General features: G+C 52.3%; 1 protein-coding gene across 1 annotated transcript in view; it reads left to right on the top strand.

Annotated features, from left to right (window-relative positions):
* Nucleotides 1–5,180: 5,180 nt before the first annotated feature.
* The window catches only part of NKX2-3 (NK2 homeobox 3), a 3,614-nt gene continuing 1,183 nt past the window's right edge, over nt 5,181–7,611 (top strand). The window contains exons 1-2 of the mRNA XM_029916473.1: nt 5,181–5,719; nt 7,229–7,611. The exon at nt 7,229–7,611 is cut by the window's right edge and continues 1,183 nt beyond it. Of these exons, the coding sequence (XP_029772333.1) occupies nt 5,359–5,719; nt 7,229–7,611 (744 nt within the window). The 5' untranslated portion in view covers nt 5,181–5,358. The remainder of the gene's footprint in view (nt 5,720–7,228) is intronic.

Consider the following 7,611-nt stretch of genomic DNA (forward strand, 5'->3'; position numbering starts at 1 on the left):
ACTGACGGAGCAACGGTTCCCCTGGATCTTGGGAATTGCTCTCCCGGTGCGGACCAAAGACCAGGGCCGCCAGACTGGACGCAGTGAGGGCTGGAGAAGATGTTACTCAAGCGACAAGACTGTGGCAAACTTATCTTTCCAAAAGAGAAAAATCTTTTTCGTTCTCAAACGGTTTGAAATTATTTGCTCCACCATGACCCCCTGGTGAGACTTGGGAAAAGATTTCTGCGTCCTAGGAAGCTGGGGCCCCACGGCTTGTGGTTGTGAGCAGACAAGGGTGGGAAGATTGCGCTGGAAAGAGTTAGGAGGAATCTCTGCTTCTTGGAACTCAATAACCACATTCCCCAACCTTCCACCCTCAGTGCTGAGATCCGTATCCAGCAGGCAGGCGCTCAGGTTTAAAAGAATTAATCTGCCTAAGACTGCAGCCGCTCTTCTGAAGTTAGATTATATTTTAAAAGGTCTATAGACATTGAAATTTTGCTACAGGAAGTTAAACACACACACACACACACACACACGCACACTCTCTCTCTCTCTCTCTCTCTCTCTCAAACTTAAGGAATGCCTCCAGAATTCCATTTTAATCCCCAAGTTAAAATTGCTCACTGCACTCCCAAATAGCACACACAAACAGCATAAATAAATGTCTGTATAGGCGTCCTTTATGTAGGTATTTTGTTTTTTAAAATACTGAATTTTCATTCAACAAAGTTGGCTTTTTCCCTTGTGTTTTATCAGTGAAACAGAACTGGTTTTGTTGGCAAAAGCTGTATTTACATTATTTTTAAAAATTTTTGGAGCGAGGCAGACACACATAAGATAGATGTAGAAGCTCTTCTCCTGAGAAATCGAAACTCACATCCTCAGTAGGGCCTGCAATATACGAAGAACTACTTGGGCTGACTTTTTCCCAGTGAAGGGAAGTAGTGGGTTACTTAGAAAACTCCATTCCAAACACAATCTCGGGAAATCTGGCATTAATACAAACACAAGAGGACGTGGGAGGGGGGAGCTAAAATGCTCAAAACTCCATTTTAAAATCTTTCTTATAAAATTAGAGAGAAACTTGCGAAAATTTCATCTCATCAGTTTAATGCTTTCTGGGACTGACCTACCTAGGTGTTATTTCTTTAAAGGTGGAAAAAACATTTACTCTTCTCACAAAACACTAGTGCCTCTAGATTGCTCAAAGAAAAATGGATAGCTTTCCCAATATCCTTCAACTAAAAACCAAACCAAAACACATACTTATACACCACCATGAACAACAAAAACAAAATAACAGGAATCTATTTAGTGCTACTGGCAAAGAAGAAATGCCTTTCTTTTTTCTTTCGTTTTCTCTCTTTTTTTTTCCATAGGAAGTCAAGGAAAATGAAATTTCTGGGAGAGCAGTAAAAAATAAAACAGTCAATGAAAAAAAAAATGACCTGAAATGTTATGTAGTTTTGACTAGCTGTGTTCATCATGGGATTGTTTCTTATGCTTTAATAGAGCTTCTGATTGGTGCTACTCTTAGGGTAGAAAGCCATGATAACTTTCAACATTTTGGGGACTGTGGTTACATTAAATAGTTATTTGAATAGTTGAAAGGAAGTAACATAGCAGTGGCATATATAACTAATATGAGTGGTTATCTGCCTGTATTTCTATGTATATTAATTAAACATTTTTTGTGTAGAGAATAGTAACTTATGGGAACACTTTACAAAGTTTCACATTTTAATTTGGTAATATATTTATCATGAGGTTAGCATGTGGCTTTTCTCCAGAAAAGGTGTAGTCTATACAGCGCTTCCCCTTCATAGAATTTGCCACCATTTTACTATGATCTTTAATCATATGGGAAGAGGGGGATTTGCAAAAATATGTAATGTGACAAAAGCGAGGGTAAGTAGGCAGAAACGTTCGATTAAAATAACATCACATGCGTTCTTGGCTGCAGCTATATTTACTTTATCAGATAGTAATTAACTAAACGGACTGGAACGAAAACCTATTCTTGCTGGAGCACAACTCCAGATTTCAAAGATCCTCTTTTCAGACAAGAGAACGCAAACGCCCCAGAATGCGATCGTAACTGGATACGCGAGTCGGACCCAGATTCCACATTCTGGTAAGTGACTCCCAAGAGCCGCCGGCTGTGCTAGTCTAACTACCGCCCTGGCATTCTCCTCCCCGACAGCAGCTCGCAGCTGGCGGCGCACAAGCTCACGGTCGTCCAGGCTGCGGGCGCGGGAAAGGCAGGCTGCCTAGACGGGATTGGCCTGGTGGGGATCCCTGGTATGTAGCTCCGCTGCAGGGGAACCAGACTGACCAAAGGGAACCTGAACAATCAGGACAGGGGAGCTGGAAAAGACCAAAGCCACTGCTAGGGCTCAAGTCCAAAATCAGCTCAAGCTTGTGGATGGAAGCTTCCCTCCTCCCGCCGGCTAAATCAGCCCTGTGCAGGGTTAGGCAGGAGAAGAGAAAAGGGGGACAAGACACGTAAACCACACACTAGGCCCCTTCCCCTGGGCTGCCCACATTCTGGATCCTCACCGCCCTCCAGCCGGGCAGGCCTGAACTATGTCCCTGGGCGGCGGGGACAGGAACAAACGGGTCAGAAGCTACAGGAGAGACCCACTCGGGCCTGGCACAAGGATACCTGGCGGGGTAGTGGTGGCAGTGGCTTTGGGGGAGTGCGGACCGCGTGGGCCTGCAAGTGGGGAGGAGACAGCCTTCTTCGTGCTCAGTGAGGAGGCAACGGGGGGGGGGGCAGGCAGCAGCAGCGGGTGTGTGGATTTGTTCCCAGCGCCCCTGGCCACGGGTTCTAAGATGGGGGTTCTTAGGGATGGACGTAAGGAAGGTCTAAGAACCAAGTGTTGCGGAGAAGCAAGAGAATGTAGCAAGGAGAAAAGCAACAGAGTTTTGGTAGCTTTCGTCTTTTTCTTTTTTCCTTCCTTTTTTTTTTTTTTTCTGACTCAAAATCACTCAAACAAAACAAAATCAACCCTCAAAGAGGCGGAAAAAATCGGGAACCAGAAACATGGCCGGAGATGGTCTATCTGCGAGGGTGGGGGGGTTGGGGGGAGACGGGGATGAAAGTGGAAGAGTGGGGCTGGAGCGCAGCTTCCTACTTTCAGGCTTGACTGCCAACGCGACGCACACCCTCAAGGACCCCCACCCCACAGGGCCGCGCACTCACCCCCACCTCTCTCTTGATCTTTGCGCCTGAGCAATCGCGATCCGCAGCAAAACCAGGTGCATTCTTGTCCCTGCAGTCCCGGGCCCGGTTTGGAGAAGCCGACCCCGCCTGGGACGTCAATAGCCTCAGTTCTGAGAAGAGAGGCACCGGCAAGGCCCTACCCCCAGAGGGTCTCCCCCCACGGCCCGCGGGCTGCCGCCGCCCTAAGTACTCCCGGGTGCACGTGGCTCGCGCCGCATCCCAGCTCCCCGGGCGGCCCCAGGGGCTGACTCCCCGCACCATTTCCGCTTGCTCCTTAACAGCCCCGCCTCTCTTCCCTCCCGCCTTTCTTTCCTTGGCCTTGGGCACCTACAACTCCCAGGGCCGCGGCACCCGCAGGGCAGCTCTCCACGCTCGCCCCAACTCGCCCGGTGTGTGCCTCGCCTGGGGGCGTTGTCCACAGTCCCAGCACCTTCCACCCGCCCCTTCCAGATGAGACCGGTCTCCCACCATCTTGGAGGAGAAAATAATGCTTGGGGCGGCCAGGGCCGGACATGGGGCTCTTGGATTAGACTGGAACCGGTCTCTTTTTTTCCAAGGCCAGTGCTGCGCCAGGTCTTTCTGTGGACCTCACAGTAGCGCCCGCTGCTCCTCACTGGGCGTGGCGTGGTGGCTGGCGAGCGCCTACTGTACAGAAGATGATCCCCACCAGCGCGGAGTTTCCAAACTGTCAGGGGACCCCACAGATTCGCCCAGAAAAATAACCAGAGCCACACGAGGGCGCCAGAAGGCACACGGGTTGGAGAAATTAGACAGCCGCCTCTGAGGGTAAGGGCGCCCAAGCGCCCGGGTCGAATATGCAGAAAAGAAGGTCTCCTTGGCTGGATCACAGGTACTGCTCTCAAGACCTTAAGAAGCCACCCAGTGTATGCAGCAATCCAACCACGCCACCACCAATGCAGTCAACAAACACTGCTTGATCTCTGACGCAGAATAGTGGTAGTTGAGGTGTAGGGAGCACTGAACATGTGTGGGGGCCCTGCACTAAACTCCTGGCAAATTTTCTTGTTTATTCCTAGCAACAACCCTTGAATAAGAAGTACTGCCTCCTTTTTGTAAACAAAGACACTGAGGCTTAGAAACGCCCAAGGCTACTGACTAGGTCAGGATTTGAACCAAGAGCTGTCAGACAACCAAGTTCAGTAACAACTCCATCCTCCTGTCTCTCACATACCTACTTCTCGCGGCAGCTGCAAGGGCTACACGGGCAAATACAATGGAGCCCTTGCCCTCGGGGGCTCATAGTTTACCCGGGGTGGGTACTGGGTGGGAAGTGATAAGTGACATGAAAGTCCTTTACTAACACACGATGCGAGTTCAGATGAGGGAAGGATGACTTCCGGCTAGGCTAGGCGATCAGGGAGCGCTTCCTCGGAGGAGGTAGTATTTGAGCAGAGCCTTGGAGAACAGCTTTCCATTCATTGGAGACAAGGGCAGGGAAGACATTCCGAATAAGGGAACAGCTTAAGCAAAGTCAACAAGTCGGGAACAGACACGTTGCCCATCCATAGATAATACAAAACAATCCATCTTCTTGGGAATCCAGTGGCCGGTATTTACAGGCCAGGAAGTTTTCTTGCCCCATCGCAACTGGAAAAACCAAGCTCCTGGGCCATTCATTCCTCCTGGCAGTTGGCTCATGGACTGGAAGCCTCCCCAAACTGGCCCTGGCCGGGAAGGTACAGCCAGACGGAGCGGGAATCGGCAGTTCGGGTACCCGGGGCATTGCAGCCTCACCCACAATCACTTGGACTTCGCGACTCTATACTAGTCCTTTATTTCTGGGAGAGCCCCAGCACCCCACTCAGTGGATGCGGGGGGCGTAGTCCACATGAGTCAGAACCAATGGGGAGGGAGGCCGAGGCTAGAGCCCCGCCCCCGACGTGACGCACGACCCCCGGACTCAGGCTTCGCAGCCCCGGCTCCAGTCCCTTCAGTGGCTGTAACAAAACCCAGACCCCCAGGTCCGGGCCAATGGAGGCGATTTAGACTGGAGAGGGACCGCGTCTGTCAAAAAACCGACTCGGCAGCAGCGGCAGAGTCCAGAAGGAGAGCTGGAGCCGCTGCACTGCTTCCCCGCCCCCGCCGGGATTTATTGAGTATTTGGACTGGACAATTAAGTGGCCCTGATGATGTTACCAAGCCCGGTCACCTCCACCCCTTTCTCAGTCAAAGACATTTTGAATCTGGAGCAGCAGCAGCAACAGCACTTCCACGGCGCGCACTTGCAGGCGGACTTGGAGCACCACTTCCACTCCGCACCGTGCATGCTGGCCGCCACCGAGGGGACTCAGTTTTCGGACGGAGGGGAAGAAGACGAGGAGGAAGAGGGCGACAAACTGTCCTATTTGAACTCACTAGCCACCGCCGACGGCCACGGAGGCTCGGGGCTCTGTCCCCAGAGCTACGTCCACACAGTCCTGCGAGACTCGTGTAGCGGGCCTAAGGAACATGAAGAGGAGACCGAGGTCGTGAGGGACCGGAGCCAAAGTGAGTAGAGGGGGAAAGAAAAGCACCCGCACATCTGGAGCAATGGCTGAGCCCCCGCAAACAGCCCACAGACCTTGCCAGTACTGCTTCCCGCCCCTTTAATCTTTGGCTGGGGTCATGCCTTGCCCTGGTCAACGACAGCTCCGCAAAGCGCAGGTGCCTGCGAGAGAGCCGGGTCAGAGGGAGAAGGACGAGGTGACCCCGACAACTCCTCCCGGAGAGGAGAGGCGATGCAAGCCCCCAAGGGAAGGGACTGTAGTTATTGCTGCCCTGACACAGATAAGCAACATGGGCTCAGTGGTCGGGATCCAGCAGCTGGAGGGACAAGAGCTTGAGCCTCTTCCTCTGGTTCCCCCCTTGTGGGACGAGTTCTATGAAGCCGGGACACTGGTCCCCCGTTCTCCAAAACGATGATCCAAGCAGGTTGCTTTGGCAGCGTGCAGGAACTTTGGTAGAGACCAGCTAGGTGATTTCCTCACCCCTTTGCTTGGAGTTCAGTGTCCTGGACCCCAAGGCCCAGTCAGAGTGGGAGGGGACCGACGGTCCGGGAGAGTGCATGGGAACCCAGTCCATTCCCGTGTGCAGTATGTTCACACCCCTGAGGCGCTGGCCTTTTTTTTTTTTTTAATTCATAATGTTATGCATTGTGTCCCAGGCTGTGGGGCTGCAGGTCCAGTGAAAACGCTCGAGCTTACTCCTAGATCCCAGCCGCTCACATCCTCACATCGGACGGGAGCTGAACTGGGTAGGGAGATAGGTTAACTGAATAAAGCTCCCAAGGAAGTGTTTGTTTCTAAGGGGAGAGAGTCAAAGAACGTCTTTCCCCAGAGGAGGTCTGATAGGGCAGCAGCCAAGGCCTATACTCCTGACAGTTCCCCTAGGCCTAAAACCCACATGATACGGCCTAATCAGTTAATTCAATCTATTTTTCTCTCACAGGTAACACACTTATCGTCACGCAGACATTTAGCTGGGGGGGGGGGTGTTGTCTTTTAAAAGCAAAAAAAAAAAAAAATCCTAGGCAATGCAGAAGCGTTACACTCCTGTATTTTCTAACAGAAAGATTTTCCATGCAACTCATGCACACCAGCCCCCAAATACCAACATGGTGCACATCTTCGACTATCCGTTACAGAATGGAAGGCAAACAAGCTTTCAAATACTCTATAGTTATGATAGAGTTGCAAGCTTTCATCCTGAAAACAGTCATTAGCACGCCGAGCCGCACATTTAATACAGAGTAATCTCTTTCTCACAGATGCTCCAGTTCCAAGTAAACGCGAACTACCCCTCCTCATGGAACGTGCCTCCGCCCGCTAAGGGCGTTATGAGGGTACTTGGGCCGTCGTAGGGTCCCATGCCTCCAGGAGCCACAAACTTTCCAGAAAGTCCAGGCATTTACTACCGCATGCTCCCCGCTGCCACCCAAAGGGCCACAGTGCTTTGGGATAGGAACCGCGGTTAGGCGGGGAACTGCTAAGAGACGCTACTGTTTTGCTTCTTTCGCAGAAAGCTGCCAGCTGAAGAAGCCTCTGGAGGCGGCCGGGGATTGTAAGGCGGCGGAGGACAGCGAGAGACCCAAGCCACGCAGCCGCCGGAAGCCCCGGGTGCTCTTCTCGCAAGCCCAGGTCTTCGAGCTGGAACGCAGGTTCAAGCAGCAGAGGTACTTGTCGGCGCCCGAGCGCGAGCACCTCGCCAGCAGCTTGAAGCTCACGTCCACGCAGGTGAAGATCTGGTTCCAGAACCGTAGGTACAAGTGCAAGAGACAGCGGCAGGACAAGTCTCTGGAGCTGGGCGCGCACGCACCCCCGCCGCCGCCGCGCCGCGTGGCCGTGCCGGTGCTGGTGCGGGACGGGAAGCCGTGCGTCGCGCCGGGCGCGCAACCCTACGGC

The sequence above is a fragment of the Suricata suricatta genome, chromosome 2 (assembly GCF_006229205.1).
Source record: "Suricata suricatta isolate VVHF042 chromosome 2, meerkat_22Aug2017_6uvM2_HiC, whole genome shotgun sequence".
Taxonomy (NCBI): Eukaryota; Metazoa; Chordata; class Mammalia; order Carnivora; family Herpestidae; genus Suricata; species Suricata suricatta.